Source organism: Morone saxatilis, unplaced genomic scaffold (genome assembly GCF_004916995.1).
Source record: "Morone saxatilis isolate NCDOM2014 unplaced genomic scaffold, NCSU_SB_2.0 Contig19, whole genome shotgun sequence".
Taxonomy (NCBI): Eukaryota; Metazoa; Chordata; class Actinopteri; family Moronidae; genus Morone; species Morone saxatilis.
Genome location: NW_023339751.1, coordinates 7,363,162 through 7,385,521, shown reverse-complemented (window position 1 = coordinate 7,385,521; position 22,360 = coordinate 7,363,162). Strand labels below are relative to the sequence as shown.

The following is a 22,360-nucleotide window of genomic DNA, read 5'->3' as shown; positions in this document are numbered from 1 at the left end:
ACTCTTAATTCTTACGACTGAAACCAGCAGTTCAGACCAATGATCCTGCTGCTGAACTCGGTGAACACTATTTCTAATCTTTCCACTCTGTCCGAGCCTAGATGAGTCATTTAATTCAGCAGAACTTGATAAGGCAGGAAATCATATGTGTGCTAATCCAATTAAATCAGAGCCCTGGGAGAATATTTATTCATTAACATTAAATAAAGTATGCTCAACTCAACATTGAGAACGATGTTATGGTCTAATGGCTAATGATGCTTGCACACGTAATTACACACTAGAGATTCAAACAGAAGGAACGTGATGGAAATGGTGCCATTAGTATCCATTAATTACTATTTGACAGTTTTAAGAGAAGAAGAAGAAGAAGAAGACGCTCTAATGGTTATCAGACTGTGGGGAAATTAAATGGGGGGAAAGATGAAAATAGATTGTTACTTTACTGTTAGTAATTTCAGTGTTTAGGTCAGCTTTTATCACCAGTGGTCAAATTGAAATCGCATGTGCTCGGCAGCCATCAGACAGCGGACACAATTTAGACCGAGCATCTCTCATTACGGTCCAAAGGCAAATCACAATGGCTCATTAAGTTGTGTAGTAGAGCCGCGACCTAAACAAATAGCACAAATTACTGAGCGTGTTGCTAATAGTATTGATGGACCTCATGAATGCTCTGCATTTCATTTGCTACACTTAGGAGACCACTCGCCTCTGAACAGTAATCAATCATCAGATTTTTCACCAAAGAGCTCTCACTCTGAGCGAAGGAGACAAAATCTACAACATTCAACAGGTATGTCATTATCTGAAGAGTCTGCAGCACTAAGCAGTTAACAGAAGCTATTAAATCTAAACCTATAAAGTGCATCGTGCAAACTCTTCTCAGCCGGAGAGAAATGTTCCCTGGTAAGATATGTTGAATGGTGCTACTCTACATATAAATAGCAGTGTTGAAGTAGAATATATGACTTCTCAATAAGCATATAAACATGTGATCCCAACAGTTATAGTGACCTCTTCTAATCCATTTACATATAAATGTAAATGTTCCATACGTTATATGTTATTCTACTCAATATCCAATATTCAGTGCTATTTTCAAAGAGCTGACCTTGGAGCTTGTGGCATATTTTCTCAAAACAAAGTATCCTGAAAAAGACAAGTTGATTCATTTCACTGGGTAATAGGGTCACAAGGCCAACTGTCATAAAGCTGAGCACATTCCAGTCTCGTGTTAGGGGACTTTACACTTAGTGTGAGCTAGTTCAGCTCATCAATGAGGGAATATAAGGTAGGTCAGAAATAATTGACAGATAAAGGAGTACACAATAACATACAGTAGAGCCAGCACAAGCAGGTCAAAACAGCTAATGAGAATAAAGGGCAACTAAAAGCATTCCAAGTCACGTCTCCATGTTTGAATGAAGAGCATGTACATTCACCTCTCTGTGTCATTGAGGCCAACATCCCCACACAAGACTCCCAGAAGGGCTGAAAATGCTGAAATGGACCTAAAGATTAATTATGGGACTGTTTTGCAAACCAAAAATCAACTCTCTGCCTCCTATCGCCTCCCAATGTCCCCAATTAAAGAGCTTAAAAACAAGCTCCCAGTCAAACCAACAGTGTCCCACTAGTGGGAATAGTCTTAAATTGGCCTGATAGCAGCGACAGTAGAAAACGCCACGTCCCTCTGATGACTGTGTTTCTGTGACGAACAGGAAATAATTAGTCATGGGGTGGCGTGGCAGGGGTCTGCAGAGAGGACAGAGGGCTGAGGAAGCAGCAACATGGCCAGACCTGAGACATCATCACCCCACCATCTGCTGAGGAGCTGCCAGGATTACTGGCAGACTGGATAATAATAGGAACATTCACAGCTTTGCTTTCAGTTTTACAGAAATCAGATGGTAGAATAGGTCACATACATGACAAGTTTAGTTTGCGATGCGGCTATATTGTTGTAGTTGTGCACTGCATGCACAAATAAATATTAATAATATTATTAAACAAGCAAACCTGCAACAATATTTCTATGGGGCCCAGAGGCAAAACAATGTGGTTTTGAATTTCACACCCAGCTCACCCACACACAATATGGTAGACACGTTAATGGTATCTGTTCTGCATGTCAAAGCATTGATAGTGAGTGTTTTGCAATAATTAGAAATAATGGACTGAGGTGATTATAGTTAAAGCTGGTCGATACAGATATAAATTACTAGAGTAACAGCTCAGACGTATACACACTCTTAGAAGTAACAAGGTGACATCGACTGAGCAACACAAACTGAAATACCTTCTTTTTCTGATTTTTTGATTCGTTTGGCTCCTCCGTAACTGAATCGAGTCTGGTGTTTTAAATTGTATCTCAGTACTTCATTCACTTGCAAAGAGAGCCAGGAGGATTGATGATTCTGCTGCTGTCTGTATTGATTTATTGTCCGAAAAATATGCTGCATTGTCTTTGGTTCTGCGCCAACATTTATTCTTTTTTTCTCCATATTTCGATCTGTTTTTCATCTTAGCAGAATTTTAAAAGAACTGAAAACACTCCAACATGTGTGGAGCCCACTACTATGCAGTTTTACAGACGGGGAAGCAAGGGCTTAAATGAGCAAAATCACAATTAGGATTCATGTGGCTTCGTTGTCCATCTGCAAACTGTTACACGGATTTTGTCCTTTCATGAGACTGAGGAGTCATTCTCTCATCAGATTAATAGCTTCTCCCTGAATGATCTAAAGTCTATGTCCTTGCATTTTGTATTATTTTGTACTGTATGCACAGTCAATGTTTGAATAAAAGCTTAGCTACATAAAGCTCTCTTGTATTATTCCCCAAAGTAAACACACCTGTCCAGGTGGAGCTTTTGAAACACTATCGTCCTCAGATCACCTCCATGTTCCGCATAATAGATGACACAGAATTGGGTTCTCATACAGTATCATGGTAACGCTACATTAAAAATACTGTATGTCTTTCATAGCTGCTTCAGATCTTTAGCCTCACCCATTACATGAAAACAGTCGAATCAGATGCCAGCAGGAAATGAATGCTTCAGGACCAGTATACATTGATTTAATGGTTTTTCATTACTGTTAATGTGGAAGTACTAGTCCCTGAAATTTAAGGTTGTGCAGAGACCTGATTACTTTCAGGGATTGCTGGGTTACTGACAGCTGCAATAATGATCTCGGATCATACATGGATCATGCTGCCTCAGAGATTTGAAGAGGCATTGCTCTGTTGCTCATAATTAAATGATGTTTTACTTTCTATTAACTGAATGTGCCCACTATGAATCTGAGACTGTGTGACTCTGCCAGAGGCTGCAAACCTGGAGGTAGCTGGGCAAAAAAAAATATTTTCATTTCAGCACATTCAGTGTAATCCTGGTGTTTTCCAGGAATAATCATTATTTTATTATGAAAACCAAAATGTATGTCAAATTAATGTAAGAGAGAGAAGTGGGTCTGTTACTTGAATAAAAAAAAGTACAACCATTAACTCAGAGGTGTTTTTGGGTCAAACAGTTAAGCTCCTGTTGAGCTAGTGTGGAATCACTGAGAAGCTCACATGGTTTTACCGAAATAAGCACATTATTCTGTAGATAGAGAAAGGATCAAGAGTGCTGTTCCCTCTAATCCAAACAGATTTTTATGTCTAAACTTCAACTTCAACTGCCCGTACAGTCTAGTTCCAAATTTTCAACAAGCTCTTGTGTTTTGTCATTTATCTTGAAAGCAGATATGCAATATGCAGCACATGTGCTCAAGCTCCAAGGATGACATGGGGCTCTGTCGATTCTTTCAACATGTAAACTAATCATAATGATCAACCATCTTACCGATTGAAAGGTCATGCTTAGAAGTCAAGTGTGCCTCCTCTTTGCAAAGTCTCCCCTAAGTTACACTGTTTTATAAAAAGTCTTGACTGAGGCTCAAACGAAGGAGGTGTGACGCAATGTTGATTAATCTCAAATCTGAAATCAAATATACTACAATTGTACAATAAATACGATTTCAGCAGGTTGTTTGCATTTGAAACATAGTAAGAATAGTGCAGCTGTCCCGTTTCTCTCTGCTCAGCCTCTTCACAGATGGACGGCTGCCAAATCATGCTGTTCGCCTACTTGTTGTTAGCTTATTAACATTTATAACTATTCATTTCCATGACCCCAAGCTGCAGGAGTGGAATTGCTATGCAGGCTTTCTGCAACATGGCAAAACACTTTGCTGCTGCAAGAGCGTGATTGCACCACGTCAGAGGTTCCCAACCGTTCAAAAGTTTCAAGAGAGGGACTTTTCTGCTTATGGGGAAAGTTTAAACTCTTGCAGCTGCAAGTCAGCATTGACATCAGCGCTGGGCAAATTGGGTTGTCAGAGAAACTGATGATGATCAAACTATTAACACCAGAATAAAATGGCAGTCAAAGTTAGCTTTGATAAGAAGCAGGTGAGATGACTGCAGAGTGCAAAGAGCACACTGAGTTTATCCTCTCTTTGCCTTGTAGGTTCAAAGAGCAGAATCAGGGAAATGCTAATCAGTTTGAGGGGGCGGAGGCCCGGCAAATCTGCTGTGTCCTCTAAAATGATCTTGGTATCACTTGGCCATGATGATGACTTGAGTCTGTGAGTTACTGTACAGAGGTGAGTACACGCTGTAGCAAGTCAGGGCAGATTTATGACCCGCTGTGACAGAGCGCAGAGGTGCGTACAGCCATCCTGTGGAGTAGCAGTTAACTACGATGGGGATTTATTGAAGCCAGTGCTTCTCAGCAGGTTTGCCAGTACACACACACACACACACACACATTTCCGCTCCATGCCAAGAAGCACCCAGTAAAGAGAGGCACTGGGAGAAGGGTATAAATGGTGGAATAAAATGTTTTTCAAGCAGCTGTGTGTTATGTTATGCTTTTACTTGTTTTGACTTTTAAGTCAATTTAACTGTTTATATTATAATTTTTTTTGTCATTTACTCATTTTTTAATAAATGAATTATTCGTCCATGTACCAGTTGGCATCCATTTTGTCAGCATCAAGTCATGTTTGATTTTAGCCATGATAGAGGCATGAGGATAGGATGTTGGTCGGTTGGATGCTCAGTCTACTACTGGATGGTGCCACTAAATTTTGTACGGACACTCATGGTTGCAAGATGATGCCTCCCTTCACTTTGGTGAATGACTTTGAAAACAACTGCAGCGGTTAGAAACTAGCTTGGTGAGAGTGAACCAAGTTGTGGTCCGTAAACAATGAGCTGAAAGACGAGTGACTCCTTTCACATTACATACAGTCCTTTTTTTTGTTAATATAAATATATTCAGTAGTACAGCTTTAACACAGAAATTAGTGACATTACATAGGAACTGGATTAATTTAGACACAGTGCTTTGGACCTTATATGCAGCAGTAGTGCAATTTGGCTACACTTCCACATTGGGGACACAATTTTTGTGCTGAGCGTCTGGACTCAATCTAAAGAGAGTTCCAGCGCCTTTCATGTGACTGAAGGCCCTCTGTTTTTCCATTTTTAACAGTGACATTTCCTCTGAGTCTGTGATTTCACAGAGCCACCTAGGAGATCTAAAGAGAAGAGAGGGAAAAAACACAGCAGAAGAGACGAGGTAAAGAATAGAGAGCTATGCTGACCAGCTTCAAATGGTTCTGTAAAATGAACTGTAAAGCGATCTTCATCTCGTTAAGTAATGTACTGCGTGTGCAATATGAGCAGACTCTATATTGTAACACAACTGCAATGTTGTCCAACAGAAACACACAATATAAAGTGAGCAAGAGATCAAAACAGAATGAAATAATCCAAAGAAATGATCGAACTGTGGTAGAACTTATGGACAGAGGAGCAAAGTGTTTAGATTTGAGATAGACGTTAGACAGGAGTCAGCACTGTCTGGGATAGTCTTGCAACAGTGCCGAAGTGAGAGACAGAAGGCAAGAACAAGTCTGAAACATTGCCATGCACCGCTGAATCTGCTTTCACAGATTGCAAACCTTTCCCACCCACCTGCTGAAAGCACATTTATAACATACACCAACAGTAACAACAACACAGATGGTTTTGTCCCAGCGAGGCAGCACTGAGTGGTTAATCTAAATAAGAACACGACATCAAAGCAAAAACACAGCCTGCCTTCAGGAGTGCACGCTGTCTATCATTGACATTTAGAATTGCTTAAATGCCAAATGCACACTCTGCTAGTCTGAGGTGATGTTGTCTTCTAACCTCAGAGACACACAAATTACAAGGCACAGTACAGTACAGAGAACAAATTTTGGTTTCATCCCAGATACATAGGTCCTGGTCAGACAGGCGTGTAATAGTCTCACCGACCTCACAAGTGTGCCTCACTCTGCTGCCAAATCAGCCCTTTTTAAATTGGCTCAAGAAGAAGAAGATAACACCCACTAAACGATTAGGCCTGATTGTTTATTAACTGTACAGCACGCAGTGAGGGCATGACATGGCTTTTCCCTAAATCTCTCCTTGTGATCATGACATAACAAGCTTGTAATGTTCTTGAGTTTAACTAAATTCTTTATTTTTGTTTTAGGATCCGGATATAATACCAAAATGTGTTTGTGTGATTTGGCATAATTACTATTTGATCTCAGCAAATTAATTATTTTTATGTTGAGATAAGATAATTAGTTTGCGATAATGAGCATGCAAAACCTGACAAACAGTTACATGCATGTCTTCCCTGGTCGTCTGTAGTGGTTTAGGTCTGATCTATTGTTCATTGTACATGTATTGCACATGTTACATCTAGTGACAATTTCACTAAATTTGGCAAGATGATCCACTCAAAAGAGCTATCTCAGACCCTACTAGCCCCGTTTTAGCAAAAACGTGAAAGGTAGTTACATTCTTGCCCTGTGTTCTGCATAATCATTATTAACATGATATGGCTCAAGCTTAAAACTACACTTCTCAATCCTACAAGCTGAGTCTGAGTTTGATACAGAACTGACTGCACATCCATCTAATCCAGCACTCAACCAACTCTTGAGGGAGATAGCTGGCTCTTTAGCTGCTAAATGCTGCCTTTAAGTGCAGAGCAGGTGGCTTTTTAAAGTATTTTTTGCTGAAAATAGCAGCCTGCGATGTCAGTAACATCAATGAGTTGAAAGAGGCTAAAGCACTATTTAGAGTTGATGGGGAACTGCAGATTAAGGTGATAATTCACATTACAGCCATTTGATCCAATGTGTAGGATTTAGTGACATCTAGTGGTGTAGTTGCAGATTGCAGCTAACTCGTTTCACCCTCCTTTTTCAACTCCGAGGGAGAAACTACAGTGGTCGCAAAAACACAAATAGCTCTGTTTGTGTGTTTGGTTTGTCGATTACTACTATAGAAACATGCCGATTCAACATGGCGGCCTCCAAGGAAGGCAACCCGGCGTGTCTGTAGATATAAACAACTCATACACTAATGAAAAAAAAACAACAAATACTATTTCTGCCATTAAATCCTCCTAAATGTTACACACTGAACCTTAATACTATTCATTAGTGCAGCTTTAAGCTGAATTTTGCATTTTTCTCCAATTCATTCTTGTGCAACACTACAAACTGTTATCTAGAAAATACCAAAGAGCTGCTTTAATACCTCTCTTAAAGTATCAACATAAACTGTACATTACAGTATAAGTGAAAGCCATTAGCCAAATGAGTCCGCTTTGATTAAAATATCACATTTCAACCTGAATCAGTGGTTTGTGAGGGAAGAGAGACGTTGTCTGTCCCAGTGTATCCTGAGGGAAGAGCGCCATGTCATCTTGCTGCAGCACAGCTCTGTACAGTCAGGGTTTAGCAGGATTTCATCTTCTCTTAACTGTGCCCACCTCTGACATTTTTGCTCATTTTGCACGTTGTGGAGGTTAAATCAGGCCTCATTTAAAGGACAAACTGCATGAGGGTTTGTTTTGTGCTGTTTAGTAAACTGTCCTATTTGCTTTGTCTGCCTTTGTGACTTCTCTGAGTGGGTGGCTATGAGTGTACTGGAGCAAGAATCTGCAGTGGCTGCCAGGGGCAAGATGAGACAGGACAGAGTCTATCCCCCAGAAAGAAACAACCCAGAACACAATCCAAACCTGCAGCTGAATATAATGTGGAAAACTGTTAAACAACTAAATGCCCTAACTGGCTTGTCCCACTCAATCTCAGCAAGTTAAAAGTCTCAGATCAGACAGATATTAAGTACACTTGAATCTCAAACAAGTATTACCCATTGGAGCGCTTCAAAACTGACAAAGTATTTCTCCAAAATGGCATTACAGAAACTTACAATGAGACCTACAAGGCCGCAAACGGCTACAGAGAGCTGTCCTAATTGGCAGCTGTCAGCCATCAATCAGCCTTGAGGGTTATAAATACCTTTCGTATTAATAGAAATTCTGTTTACTGAACAGACTCTTGTGCCCTCTTTAATGAATGTGCAATGAATGTGAACAGTCAAACTGTGTCTGAAAATCTAGGGCAGACAACACAACCAAAAGTTGGATGCTGACAAAAATAAACTCTTCAATCCAACTTCAACAAGAAAAGATCATTGAAAAGAGAAGATTAAGATCCTACAGCCATGTTAGTGACTTAGACATAGTCATTCTTTAAACTACATGCTAACATGTTGATGTTTAACCATGGACGTATTATAGGAACTGGACACTGCACAGAAAGATGGGAATGTCATTAGTTTTGCAAGTATTTGGTCATAAAATATTGGACAAGTGGTAAGCCATCTAATAGTGATCTGAATATTTTACTCAAAACCACAATTGTGAACCTGCTGGTGGACGAAAAATCAGAGGATCACCAAAGTCATTAGCATTCATCCTCATGGATGCATCCTCATCCAGTGGGCCATGTATTTTATTTTATGTACCAATCCATGTATTAGCTCCAGCCACCGGCTGGTCATACTGGGAGGAAGTCCACCAACGTCAGTAGGAATTATCCTCTGGGCACCACTGATATCTGCACTAAATGTCATGGCAAGACATCCAACAGTTGTTGAGATATTTCAATCTGGACCAAACTGATGGACAAACTAAGCCGACCGCCAGATTGACCCTCCATACAGCATTGCTGAAAAAGCTAAGATGGAGGCTTATTCTTGACCTTGCAAAATGGGTTTCTGTTTGTTACCACCTGAGAAATTTCCATGACAACCTGGCTACTGCAGAGAAAGATCAGATGTCACGATTAAGAGTCCATAAGAAAGTGGTGAGTATGTTTTTTCCCACTGCCATTTTGAAGGTCAAGACTAAACTTTCTATATCAACTTTTAAGCTAAAATGGACAAGAATCTCCAGAGCAGCTGAGTTGACCTTGTGTGAGATTGTTTTCATCCAAAATAAAGATGAAAAGAAAATGTCAAAGAGCTGAGTTGGTCGGATTTGTTTCGACCGTGCTTTAGAAAAGGCTGCAATATACTTTTTGTGTTTCCTGCAGTGTTTCCTGAAATCGGAAAACAACACACTAGGTGAATTACTAATGACCTGTGAATCTGGTCAAAACCCTGGGTAAACAAGTGCCTTCAGTGTCCACAGCTTCACTTTCATTCTTCAAAGCGAGATTGTGGAGGCACATCAAGGGGAGCAAAGTGTCACTGCTGATTTGAAGCCTCTGCCACAGCAGAGTCAGAGGCGGGAAGTGTTCTGGAGGAGTGTCTAGAGAGCGCAGGGGGATGCCAGGCTGATAAAGAGTTGTGTGGGGAGGCTCCCAAATCCCTTTTATATCACCAGCTCACAAGCATGCAGAAAAAGTAGCACACAAGCCAGTGGGATGAGAGAGGGGTGGAGCAGATCAAAGCGAGATGGAAATCAAGACAGAAATTCATGCGAGCATAAGAAAAAGACAAATACTGTGGACAGGCATCAGCCCTCCTCCCCCTCCATTTTCCCCCCAAGCAGCTGAGTCAGTTTATATGATCTGCTTGTCGGGGGAAGACTGCGCTGCTGCATGACAACTGGAGCACAAAGGATTCCAACCTGCCACAAACATGTACACAAACACAGCTGCTGTGGTTCCCCTCCTGGGACTGGGTGAGCTGAGTGCATGGGCTCCGGGAGAGCTCTACAGCAGAGGGTGGAGGAGCAGTTAAAGCTCTCATGAAAGGTCTAACAGTAAATAAAGTTCTGACAGGTTTTTCTGCTCATGTGAATCCAATCCTTCTTGTACATCCACACCCGGCCATTAGTTTTCTTTATCACTCCCACTGCCACAGTTTTCAATTAATAGAAGGTGCTGGGGGTATCAACTGTGTGTATTGTGTGTTTGTGTCTTGAGGGCAAGGTCAGAGATTGACAGCTGCTGTCAGCTCAAATGATTACATGTTCAACCGCTCACACTCACTCACTCACTCATACGCTGTTGCTCCTCTCTAGCTGCCAGGGAGGGAGGGGCAGAGGGGTGTTAGTGGCTATTGGAGCCATCAGCCATGCAGAGCACCACACTGTTGGCCCTCGGGGTGCCCTGCGAGGGACACTTGCTCTTTTCTGACCTATCGCACAAGCAAATGTTAAAATGAGGGGGAGCAGACGGGGCTTCTCATTGACATTCCTGTTGGTTTAAATGGAAATGTAGCAGAAAAAAAAAGACTGCACCCATGGGTGCTGTCCTATAGCCAGGGATGAGTGTGCCGTTCCTGGCAGGCGAGTCAGATGTCGCCCCCATTGCCAAAGGCCTTCACAGCCAAAATGTAACACATGACTGGAAAAAACAAAAATGTTAATCTGTTATTCTGTATGTAAGCCAGTGGAAAGAAAGCAGCCCACTGGGATGGCAGCTCCAGTCCTTTTGACACCCAGACTATCAGAAATTATATGATTATTTCACAAACAGAAGCTCCATTAATATGAACCATTCTCAAACTTATTTGTCTGGAATGTGGCTTTATCAGGATATTAGGGGCCCAAATAGGTCCCCTACCAACTATAAAGATCCAATAATTACAGCCTTAAAAGGTGTGAGCTTATTCATAGGCATTCTAGGGGATTCTTTTACTATTTAGACTTAAATATGGGCTTGGCTAATAATATATATGTGTTTTTTAAGTATAAGGACACCATGCCTGCAACCAAATGGATGCAAAGGTCAGGGGAATCAGTGAATGCTGCATAGATCACCCACCTATAGTCGACACCACAGTTCCAACAAAATAAAAAGCCCCTGTAAAATCCCATCGTGGCCTCAGAGTGTCAGCCCGGATCCCGGCGGCGATGGCAGCCTCGTACTCCCGCAGGAAGGAGTTGAGGTCCTGCAGGCTGATGTTGAAGGTCTCGCTGAAGTTGAGGAGCGTCCCGTTCCAGCGGCCGTGAGCCCGCAGCTCCGAGGGCCTCTCTATGGCCGAGAAGACCGCAGCGCCGCACAGCAGGTACAGTATGATGAGGAGGGCGAGCAGCGCGAAGCGGCCGTTGTCCTCGTTGAGGTGCAGGGAGCGGCAGCCTTGCAGTCGCTGGCCAGGCATCATCCAAATTTCAGCACCACTCGCGCGTCGGACAGCGACAAGCTCCACATCGGAGACGGCATTCACTCGTCTGCAGGTGCCCTCTGGAAGTCACTGTCCTGCTCTCTCACTGCACTTGTGTGGACAACATTTCCTCTAGTTAGCCCTCCACGCTGTCCCATGGTAGTTGTGAAGTGATTTTTATCTGCAGCCGAGAGGCAGAAAAACGCTCCACTTGTGGATGTAAGTCTGTAGATCCGCGGAAGAGTTCATGAGAAAAGCTGCGGGCGCACAGTTTCATGATAGATACATTTTCTCATACAGTTGTGGCAATGCAGTTGGCGTGAAGTAGACTGCAGCGTAAATCCAACCGGGCGCGCTTCTTTGTGCAAATGCAAGCGGTGGTAGTAGTCTCCTCTGCGTCCCCCTGCACCAAAATGTGTCCACGATGACGCTCGAAATTCTGCAAGTTACAGATTTTTGATCCGAAAGAAAACCACTATCCCCGTTCTTAAAATAAAGTAATCTATCCTCAGACGTGCTCTGGAGAAGTGTGGAGCTGCGGCTTCCATTTGGACGCTATAGTGGCACAGTGCATCCTATCAGTGCATATGTGAGATCACTCCTCGCTATAAACCGGAGACTACAGTATCCCGGCACTGTAGAAGGACAGCAGATTGATAAGACGCTGTGCTGTTGGCCGAGGAAACGGAGTATTCCCATGCGTCCTTAGTCCTCTGATGTAACAGAGGGTTTATATTTTCACCTGTTTGCAGCCGTGTTACTTTGTGCCATGCGCACTGAGGATACTCGACTCACTGGAAACTGGGCTCAAATGCAGAAGCAAAGCTGCACTCCAGAGTTTACCGGCTTAAAAAGTTTCTAAAAGCTTCAACACAACAACAACAACAAGAAATAACGCTAATGAAAAAAAATCAGATCGTAAAAGTAAAAAATACCGAGTACAGTATTATTTGCCAGCTATACTTAAAGTAATAAAAGGAAAAGTACTCGTCATGCAGCAAAATGGCTACTGTTATAATTATATTATTATAATCATTGCTGGTTTATTGTACAGATGCATAAACTTAACTTAACTTTAACTACTTCATATAATGTTGCAGTGGTCCCAAACCCTTTTCCTTAAGGGACCCCTTTTCAATCATTAAATAAACTGATGGCCCCTGACTAAGTGACATATTCTATTGATATTTCATAACATATTCATAATAACAGCAGAGAACAGACGATAAAATGTACAAGTAACACAAACAATGAACGCAATAACTGATAACAATAAGTTTTACAGCGATTTGGATGAATTTTGTCCTGTGAATATTACATCATCATCATTTTTAACAATCTTAGGCTGTCATTGTTTTCTTCTCCCTGACACTTGGTCACTGTTAGCTTGTTAGTTGTTTTACGTTTTCTAATGCAGGATGTGACTGTTGTTCAGGTCTTCACTATGCCCTTATCCTGTGAGATTGTTTTTAAATTTGTATCTTAAATACTAATTTCTGCTTTAAAAAATCTAAAAAATAAATGAATGAAATGCTGAGACATAGGCCTACTTTATATATATATACAGTATGTATTTAAAATAAATCAAGAAGGCCTTGCCACCCCCCTTAAAGCTTTTGCAGACCCCTACTGGGGGTTTGAACCCTTAGGTGGGGAACCAGTGGGCTACTGCGCATATGATATTCCAGTAACGTTGAGAAAAGACAGACATGATCTCACCCTGCTGTCATTGTTTCACTCAGCTTAAATGAATAATGAGCCACTCTGCATGCTTTTAAGACCCAAGCGAAGAACTACTGGTAAGATAGAGAGTTTTGCAATGCACTGATACTGTGTGTGCCTGCATGTGCCAAAATCTTCATAAAACAGAACAACAAAATGTGGGTCACATTTACAGCAGGTCAAGATCAAGACTTCCTATTGACAATTTTCAGAACAAAGGACGCGGTTGAGTGAAGTCTTACAAAGCACACAAAGCTCAATTTACCGCTCAGAAAAAAGGAGCAATATCCCTTTGGGTTGTTGGACACGCAGTGGAGATTCTAACAAAATCAATGACAACCTGGTGCTGCTGATCCATGAAAATACCCGAGAAAACATCGATTGATGCTTTAAAAAGAGGAGTTATCCAACTGAAGTGGAAGCAGTGATTCCCTATCACAAATAAACGGTCACTGTAGTATATAAGTGTATATTTAATAAAGAATAATGGCCTTTATGAAGATAACTTACCCTATGAGAAACAGAGCCCAAAAGTGAGGTTTAAACCATATTGTTGTGACGGGTAGTGGTTATTTTTCTAATGATAAAACAATAGTGGGGTTGCATAAGGTAGCTATATTGATTATGTTTTCTAATCTAGCTAATTGGCTTACAAATATCAAGGCAGAATGCAGAACAAGGGCATGCTCAACACAGTTATCTCAGCTGTCCTTGTCAATTCTAATCATTATCTCAAAATGTACGAAAGCAGAGGACTGGGATGTAATAGAAGAAGACATCAATGGAAAGTTTTATCTGCGGCATTGACAGGAGGCCTGTCCATTTACTTAACTATAGATTGTGCTATTTGCAGTAAGAAATATGCTGCTGCACTGTGCCGTTGAATGGACAATACAGGGAAACACGAAAAACAAGCAGAATACAGATAAAGCATCAGTGATGGTGATGATGAGTAGCATGAGGAAAGTACACATCAGTGCAAATTAAGTGAAATACAATATGTTCTCTTTTTCTCTCGTTTATATTCTCCACCCACTAATTTCTGCTCAGGGTCATGGGGAGCCGCAGACTATCCCAGCATGCAACGGGAGGAAGGCAGGGAAGTCATTACAGGCTTTCAGACATACAGTGCAGACACTCATTCATACCTCCAGGCAATTTAGAGTCTCCGGTCCACCTGACTGTGGGAGGAAACCGGCACAGCTGAAGCAGAAACTAATCCGGGGTCCATTTGTTTTCCGTCAATAACAATATTAAGCACTGAGACACTGTATCCAGCATTTTTAAACATCAGCATATCATAATCAAATAGTAGTTGTTAACACTTTATTGTAACCAACAATATTTAGCATTTACCGGTATTAGCAGTAAATAATAAAAGTTCTTAATACTAAAACATAACAAACAATAATAATAAGGACATATTTCATTGCATTTTTTAGCTGTTTTGTCCATATTCCATATATACTGTTCATTTGTAATCTATGGTGAGCAATAAAGATAAGATAAATACTAAAAGTGTCCATATGTCTGCACACAGCTACAATATGGTGATATAATGTGTTATAACCTACTTTGAAACTGTTTGTATACTGCTTATAAATGCAAAAACAATGCAGTGTCACAACAGTAAAATTGTCAGTCTACAATTAGTATAAATAAATAATAAATAATAAAATGTCTACATGCATCACTTTTAGGCCCAATTAGATAACATTGCCAATTGTCAAAAAGTGCAGAGACATGTCCTGTTTTCTGCTATGATATGATGCCTTTGAGGCTAAAGTTTTAATGTTAATTAAAGTGAGCCTGTGTGACAACAGCTACGGTGGCAATAGAGACAATTACTGGATAATGATTCATGAGAAAGTAAAGGATATACAAGAATATCTATCTAAAGTTTGTTTCATTAGCCATCCTAAGCTGCTAATCAGACCAAACCAAGTGAGGCTGTAGCAAGAAAACTCTTGAGTCTATTAAATTAAGCAATGGTGTGTTTTAGTGACATTTCATAGTTTGTCTTTAAAGCTTTTTTACCATTAGAAATACATTCATACTTGCATGTCATATCCCCCTGTAAATGCAGCAGCCATTTTGCAGCAGTCTAAGTGTTAAATGGTAATTGCGCTACAGCCCATAGCTCAGCACACACCTTAACTGGCCCGTTACAGGAGATACAGAGGGCATGCTGCAAAGACAGAGGAGAGACAATCCTTCAGAGTGCAGCAACAAGGGCTCCTGTAGTGAATGAAGATGAGGTGACAAGGGAGGATACACATCCACTTATGGTGAGAAATGAAACAGGGAAGGGAAGAGAATGAGGGATTTCCTTTCACCCTGCTGAGCTAGAGCTTCTCCCAATGATTGAGAACATATGGGGAAATCAATCATTTTGTCATTTCTTCAAAAACACTCCACACAGGGCCCTTTAATGGGTAAATGTGATCTGATGCATTCCACAAATTCTACCGTGCTTGATGTTAGAAGTAAAAAAGAAAGGCAGGCAAGATAAAGTTGAAATGAGTGAGGGTATATTGATTTAGATCTTGCTTGACAAGGCCAATTTGCTCAGCACAGTCCTCTGAGATTTGAGAGGAATCCTTCAGAAACCTAATTTGTCATGGAGACTATAGAGCGATGGACTAGCAACATCTGCACACTGTGTTAAAGGTCGGTACATTTAAGTTTTGCCCATAATTGATGTGTTTTGTTGGAATAATTCAAATCAGGATAAGAGATAAACTAATGAAGCAAGTAAAACAAGCCAAGAAGGTCCCATCTTCATCCACTAGCTCTGTCCATAGTGCTGATCTCACCATAACTGCAGTGGTTTATTGGCATCTTTAAAAGTATGTTAATAATAAGAAGTTTTTTTGTTTTTATGCCAAAAAAAATAATGCAAGTCTCCCATTATAAATCAGAGGTTTTCTTTTTAAATAAACTCCTGTAGTTATCTGTGACACAAGCACTTACAAAAGTAAAAGTCAATCAGTGTCCCACAACTTTAATCCAGTGCTTTTGTGCTTGTGTGATTTCATGTGTGCGTGCATGTGTGTGTCTGCGTGCATTGGCTCTAAATGAAAACTACTTCCCCACTCTTCCTGCTGAGGAGGATTTGCCATCAAGAATCCAATTAGATTTACAGTCCAACAACAATAGGTCTCCTAGAAAATCCTGGAAGGTGAATTATTTGGGGGAGGAGGTAGGTTTAAGGTGGTCCATTCAGTTGTGGAACCTGCATTTCATTTAGCTAAAGAATAAATATATCCACTTCGGCTGCTCAGCAGTGGATTGAGGCGAACCCTGTCCAACAATATATGATTTTCCACTCCACGGGGCTCTAGCTGCCCACATTTCTCTTTTTGAAAGTTAAAAGCTGTTTTGGGGGTGTGATACCTCAGTGGAAGGCTCGCCCAAACTTTATTATCTTAAGAGGAATTACATTACATTAAAAATGCTTCAAAAAGAGCTTGTGTTCTGTATGTACTGTCTCACACTTTCCTACCTTATGTCCACATACATTTCCTGTCCCTTATAATCAATATATGTGCTATTAACGCCTTAATACAACACATTTATTTGAGTCACATTCTGCAGAGTGAGACAAACCTTATGCACGTCCTCTGAATGGAAGCCTTTTGAGAGGATCCTCTCGTGCAGAGCATATATCTCTTGGTGAGACAACGATCCAGTCAAAACCTGGAGGTGGTCCACAGTAAGAGCTCTACATGGTTTGCTGCAGTTCTCCTACATTATTATACCTTTCAAATCCACTCACCTTTTCAACAGCTTGCAGCTCTCAAGGGCAGCCAGAGGAGTGGAATTACAAACTAACATATCATAACTTTCCGACAAGCTAAATGGCACAAGGGGAGGGAAGCAGACCTTTAAATGTCCCAGGGGTATTGCAGGCAACATATTGCCAGGTCTTTAACTGTCATAATCTTTTTTTATCAACACCACTTCAGAATGGAAAGCTGATATGCAAGAGGAGTGCCTGACAGTGGATAAACCTGCTCTGGATGTTTATCTCCCTAAAACATGCCTATTCTGGTATCTTTCTGCTGTACCGTTGACTTTTTATATTCATCACACGCGTCGTCATGTTTGATTTTATGTGTTTATGAAGTTAAACTAATTATAACAAGTGGATGGCTGACAGAGCACCAAGAGGCGTTGCAGTGTTTTCCTTTTCAGATTGGCTTTAATTCTTAAAGACCACGACGCACAGATGCTAAACTTTGCAAAAACCAACAGTAGGCTGAGATGTAGCGAGGGTCTGTTAATTACTGGGAAAAAGGCTGATTGGACAGCTTTACACCCCATGGGCTGCATCCCTGGTTGCTGTAAATCCCTTGAAGCAGCAAATGTCATGGTCTAGTAGTCGTTGCTGTAAACTCAGAACTCTGGGAAAAATCAAGTATCTCCAGAAAGTGACACTCCACATCTTTACTGTGTTTATTTACCCACAAACACCAGTTCTCAACATCCTCAATAGAGATGAGTTATGGATACAGCAATAACACCAAGACTATTCCTATTCATTACAAGATGATGACGCATCACATACAGAAAAACACAATCGATTAATCCCAGGATTATACAGATTCCTGTCTTTTTGTGTAGGTAGAGTTCCTTTGAAACTGAACCATTTTTGGCCCATTGAGACTTTGAGCTGTACAGTGAAGGAAATCTGACTACCCCCATGATTTATAGCCTGCTATAGGTTTTCCATCTCTCCATAGGCCATATTTTCTGTCCGACCTTTCCCACAACTTTTTTAATTTAGATGTGCCGAGATGATAGCATTGCTGCACGATACACTCGGGATACAGTGTGCCACATACCTTCACATGAAAACACACACACAAACATGTATTGCCATGCCATCTGTGGATATCTACAATCAGATGAGTTATAAAACATCAAGGTTGTAATTTCCACTGGGGATGGAGGAACACGTTCCCCTAACTTTTCAAAATCCTATTATTGTCCCCCTTAGTTTTATAGTTTTTCTTAACAAGTCACTCTGAACATTGTTCTTTCACTTTCCTGTCACCATAGTGCAGATACAGGCTTGGGAAGTAATGGATTACATACAGGATACACAAACGTGGTAATTGTAATCCAGTACAGTTACAGGGGGATCATTTATTTTATCAGATTACAGTTCCATTTAGTAAAAATGGGTATTATTAGCATGATTACAATTTAAAGATAAAGAATCAGTACTATGCACATGTGCAGTGCGTACACATTACAAAACTCCACGAGCCTCATAACACCACTCTGGTCTCAGGTGAAACAAAAGCTAATCTTACAGTTGCCAATTCAATAGCATAGCATCTATTGGTAAAAAATGCTTTCACTGGGTAGAAATGTCACCATTATTATGTCTATAAAGCAGAAAGAGAAACAACATCACAGTACAGTACTGCCTTCCAGTTGTGAAAATGGTCTAGGCTGCCAGTTTTTTTTGAGTAGAGAACACATTTTTAATACCAAAAATCTTGATTTCCATTTTATCTTTCACATTTACATTGTTGTCTTGTAGAATGCATATCATGTTATTAAACTTAATTTTCTCTTTTTATTTGTATATTTGGTCTTTAGGTAATCCATAAGTAATGGGAAGTAACCACAAGTACTTGGATTTGGTAACTGACAACATGTTTTAACAGGTAATTCATAATTTTTTTATTAATTTTTTAAAGTAACCTTACAACACTGTCCAGATGAGAAAAGATCTGAGTAAATGTCAGTCAGAGATAAGATAGTAAAGAACAGGCCTCACTCGGCTCTAGGTCTGTGGCCCATACCTAATATACTTATAAAGTATAATGTATTATAATGAATATTATATTTAATATCTGCTATATTCTGCAGATAGAGCCCCTAAAATCGTACACTGGACCTTTAAGTAGGTGTAGTGTATTAACAATACAGAGGTTTACATAGCATTTACATTTTTTTGTTAAACTACCATTATTATGGGAAAAACATAACCATTTTCATCATACTTTAATTTTATGTTACGCTGACATTTTGGTAGGCAGGAGTAATGTTTCTGTGGGTCCCCGTACCTCTGAAACTAAACCTGCACCCTCGTAAAATACTAACATTTACCTTTAATTTGTTTTTTTAATCTGTAGTATAAAGGGATAGGAGGTACACAGGCAATCAAAAAGTCTTAGTTGCAGTCACTGCTCTGACAACCTAATGGACAATGGAGACACTTAAATCTGCTTTAATCCCTAAAGAAAAATGTATGTATGTAATATATGTAAAAAAAACTATGCTTCCATGCAGAATAAAAGTACATTTAAAAACTGGTTTAGTAAACCTCCTGTCTGGATAAAATTCATCCCTTTAGTCTTAATTTGTGCTTTTATTTATATTTTGGCATTTCACAGTATGACTCATAGACAGTGACTGCAGCAGCTCAGGAACACGGAACTGGATGTTTAGCAGGTGTTGCAAGGTGTTGGGGGAATACAATACAGCATGTTGTGTTGTTGTGGATTAAGAGGAGGAAAGTCCTGTCACGGTACATTAAAAGTGATTCGATAAGGTATGCTGCTTTCTGGGCGAGCATCTTAGTCAGCAGATTGGGAAAGCTGGACGCAGCCCCACATTTATAAAAAAAAAGGTTTATATTGAAAGCTTTCTGTCAAACAGTGACTTAGACTATGTGTTATGGATCCAGCCTCCTATAGGTCAAGGCCTGTATATCTGTCACCCACACATTTGAAAATAAATCTTTCACAGCTCCAGTGAGACAGGAAATAAACACCAGAATTATGCATCTATAATATAATGTAATGGCATGAACCAAGTCACTGAACATATGCTGCTGCTGAGATAATGTTTATGTTGATATGCTGCTAAAATAATGCTTGAATGCCTAATGGGGTCAAAAGAAATGACAGAAACATAAAGCGCATTAATGCTCCTCTGGTCACACAATTACACATTTTTCACAACTTCACCCTAACGCAAATTATTGTTGATAGTAATGTGTCCTACAGTGACGTTAGTAATATGATTATTTATAAAGTAGTCCCATATCACAGGACAAAATGCCCACACACTGACAAAAATGGAAGAAAAAAAAGGCTGAAGAGCTGGATTCAACCCTCTCATTTGTTTGCCTTGACCCTTATTTATAAAGCAGGAAATCATTTTAACAAACCCATCATCAACCATGCCCTTAGGTGGAGAATAAATTACTTTCAATAGCCACCCCGCAGTTCATTTAAACCGAAACAAGTTGTTTCTCATCAAATAGACTTTGTGCATTTCAAATATAATTGGAAAATTGACGTGAAAGAGGTGCGGAGTTGTTAATATTATTTTCCACCATCCTTTAAAAATCCATACCCATAAATGATATTGCTTGAGTTTAGAGTAGTATTGGCATCAATTTAGATAACCTAAACATAAATGGACTACAGCCTTTTTCAATCATTATTAGTGAATTTGTCTTTTTCGGGCTCTCACCCAAAATGCAAATCACTTTATAAGCCTACTCATGAAGCCAGACCATATGTTTCCCTGCAGTCAGGTGAGAGAATAGGTTATCCTGACGATACAGACACCAGAACGCAACCAGAACACATGTCAACTGATGTAAACACAAAACGAATGGGAAATTTATGTTTGCTCCAGGGGCAGACGGTTGAGATTATGGCACAGTTGACTGATGCTGCATTTTCCCCTATAGGACATGATCAGATTATGGCTTCTTTCTTCTCTAATGGCTTCTCCTGTCTCAGCCCCACCCCCAACAGCTCTGAGGGGGAGGAATCTCAGTTATCAGCAGGGCTGCTTTTATCCTCTCACACAAAGCAATACTTTATTACCACTGGCATGGTGATGAGGGGAGAGAGATCAGACAGATAACCCTATGCCATTACCCGAAAGAAACCTCCCCTGCTTGTGCATTGTGACTAGACCTACAGCTGTCCTCTCAGCTTGGCTTTATCAAACCCCATTCAAGGTTGCACCATGACAATGGTGGCCACAGTAAAAACACACTGGAGACATTTTAATTGGCTAGAGTGATGTTTGTCTGATCATTGTCAGCAACAGATGAGCGTCTATCGGTGGTGCCAGATGCCTTGTATTCTAAAAAAGATGAAAGTGTATCTAATTAGACTCATATTCGTATCAGTGTAGAGGCTAATTGGAACTCACTTGATGGAATTCATGGAGATAAGTGACAAGTTTCAACTCACAGCTTATTATGCTACACTGCTTCCTCCTGTCTGATATCCATACAAAGCAGTTTCCTATTATTTCTGCATAATGAAGTTGTAAAAAAAATCTGGGCCTTAACCAGCATTTTAAAAAAATGCTGAGGTCTCCCCACAATGCACACCCTCAGGTTGTTTCAGTTTTCTAGATTTAAAAAAAGGTAGTTAAGTGCTCAATTTTAAACTTTCTCTAAGTTATTTTTACATTAAAGTAATAAGATTTCAGTCCTAGTACAGATATACAGCTAGTAACAGTTAATGCAGTTTTATACTACAGCAAACACTCATTTAACAACAAAATGTAACAGAAAAAAAGCATCTTGTGTATTTGTTTACAGTGCAGCGAAACAATCTCATGTTGTTTTAATAAGAAGTCAGTCAATAATTATTGCATAACCACAAACACAATCTGATAAAATGCTGCATAATTAATACTAACGTCACTGAAGATTGTGTTTCCCAAGTTAGCTTCACTATGAAAGCCAGCCCGACATTAAAAGTTGAATACTTTTAATGTTAAACAGCTGCAGTAGGAAATTTTCAGTGAATGAGGCTGATATGAGTGAAATGAAATTAAAACAGCAATGCTGCATGCATCATTTCCTGTGAACCCCTCATGGGTATTTTTAATCTATAAATAAGTTAAGAGGTAAAAACAGAATGTAAATATATTTAAATGCTCAAATACAGAAAATCCTACTAAATCCTACACACTGATACTTTAAGAATACTTACTTTAAGGTCTAAATTGTGTTTTTAAATCATATCCATACTACCAGGATTAAATATCTAGAAATAGAGTTAAATCCTTTGTTTTTTGGTGACATTTGTACCATGTCATGAGATTCTGAAATTAGCTCATTGAGGGCTTTATCTCA

The 22,360-nt window shown here is 40.0% G+C and overlaps 1 protein-coding gene across 1 annotated transcript in view; it reads right to left on the bottom strand.

Annotated features, from left to right (window-relative positions):
• The window catches only part of kcnk12 (potassium channel, subfamily K, member 12), a 20,298-nt gene extending 8,793 nt beyond the window's left edge, over nt 1–11,505 (bottom strand). The window contains exon 1 of the mRNA XM_035662967.1: nt 11,166–11,505. Coding sequence (XP_035518860.1) covers nt 11,166–11,505 — 340 coding nt within the window. The remainder of the gene's footprint in view (nt 1–11,165) is intronic.
• Nucleotides 11,506–22,360: the final 10,855 nt, after the last annotated feature.